This window comes from Hippocampus comes, unplaced genomic scaffold (genome assembly GCF_001891065.2).
Source record: "Hippocampus comes isolate QL1 unplaced genomic scaffold, H_comes_QL1_v1.1 C16764650, whole genome shotgun sequence".
In the NCBI taxonomy this organism is placed as follows: domain Eukaryota; kingdom Metazoa; phylum Chordata; class Actinopteri; order Syngnathiformes; family Syngnathidae; genus Hippocampus; species Hippocampus comes.
The window spans coordinates 1-818 of record NW_017838457.1 but is presented as its reverse complement, the minus strand read 5'-3'; the positions used below and the strand labels follow the sequence as shown (position 1 = coordinate 818).

Genomic DNA, 818 nt, shown 5'->3' with positions numbered 1-818 from the left:
CGCACCCCAGCTGCTTGCATTCAGAGGGCCATTACGGACTTCATCAAGCCTCGTTTGGCGTCAAAGTGAAAGTGGCCGCGGGGACGCTGGGACATGACCTGACCTCTTTCCTCCTGTCGTCGTCTCTGTGGATGAGCCAGCGGATGGACGCCTGAGGCGGCTTGGGCAGGCACTCCAGGAAGGTGGTGTTGTTCCGCACGCCGTACTGCGTCATCTCTGCCGCGTTCCGGTAGGCTAACACCCCCAAAAAATAAATACATTAATCTCAAAGTACACCAAATGATTTTTGCAATGACTTCTACTGTATAAGTCCCAATGCGCAAAGTCACCTTTCAGATTGAATCCACGGCACTGCGTGAGCGGATTTCCGTGCATGACATCTTGCCTCCTGCTCCTCCTGCAAGCAAAGCAAACGTCAGGTGGACCCGCCGTCAGCGCGGCGGCGGCGTCCTCACGCGTCACTCGGGCCCTCTGGTCTGTGTTATGTCTGCGCGCACTAAAAGGCGGTCCCACTGTGAAGTGCTCCTTCAAATGTTCCGCTCGCGTCCCCGCGCAGGCCGCCGCTTTATTTTTATCCTCATTTATCTCATTGTTCAGTCGTACCAACGCGAGTGGCATCGAGAAGTCTGCCAATGAGGCTTCTTTTGTAAAGATGAAAGTTAGGATGATTTATCAGAGCGGTATTGGTCAATAAACAACATGAACCCGTTTGGACGATCACAAGATTACAAATGCAAAACGCCATACGCGGGCTAACGAATAGCATCTGCCGTGGAAGCAACGGATATTCCAACATTGCGGAAACAGACGATATAACA

At 52.4% G+C, this 818-nt stretch overlaps 1 protein-coding gene across 1 annotated transcript; it reads right to left on the bottom strand.

Moving 5' to 3' along the window:
- Nucleotides 1-6: 6 nt before the first annotated feature.
- Nucleotides 7-434, bottom strand: LOC109509089 (semaphorin-3C-like). The gene is made up of 2 exons (XM_019859004.1): nucleotides 330-434; nucleotides 7-234 (listed from the first exon to the last, which is right to left on the bottom strand). Exons 1-2 carry the CDS (start codon nucleotides 373-375, stop codon nucleotides 44-46), a joined length of 237 nt encoding a protein of 78 aa, XP_019714563.1. The 5' UTR covers nucleotides 376-434; the 3' UTR covers nucleotides 7-43.
- Nucleotides 435-818: the final 384 nt, after the last annotated feature.

Bases quoted from the DNA above. Each gene is read 5' to 3' on its own strand.
- LOC109509089 (XM_019859004.1), bottom strand. From the start codon at position 375: ATGCACGGAAATCCGCTCACGCAGTGCCGTGGATTCAATCTGAAAG. The intron at 235-329 runs GTGACTTTGCGC...TGGGGGTGTTAG, and splicing joins CCGTGGATTCAATCTGAAAG to CCTACCGGAACGCGGCAGAG.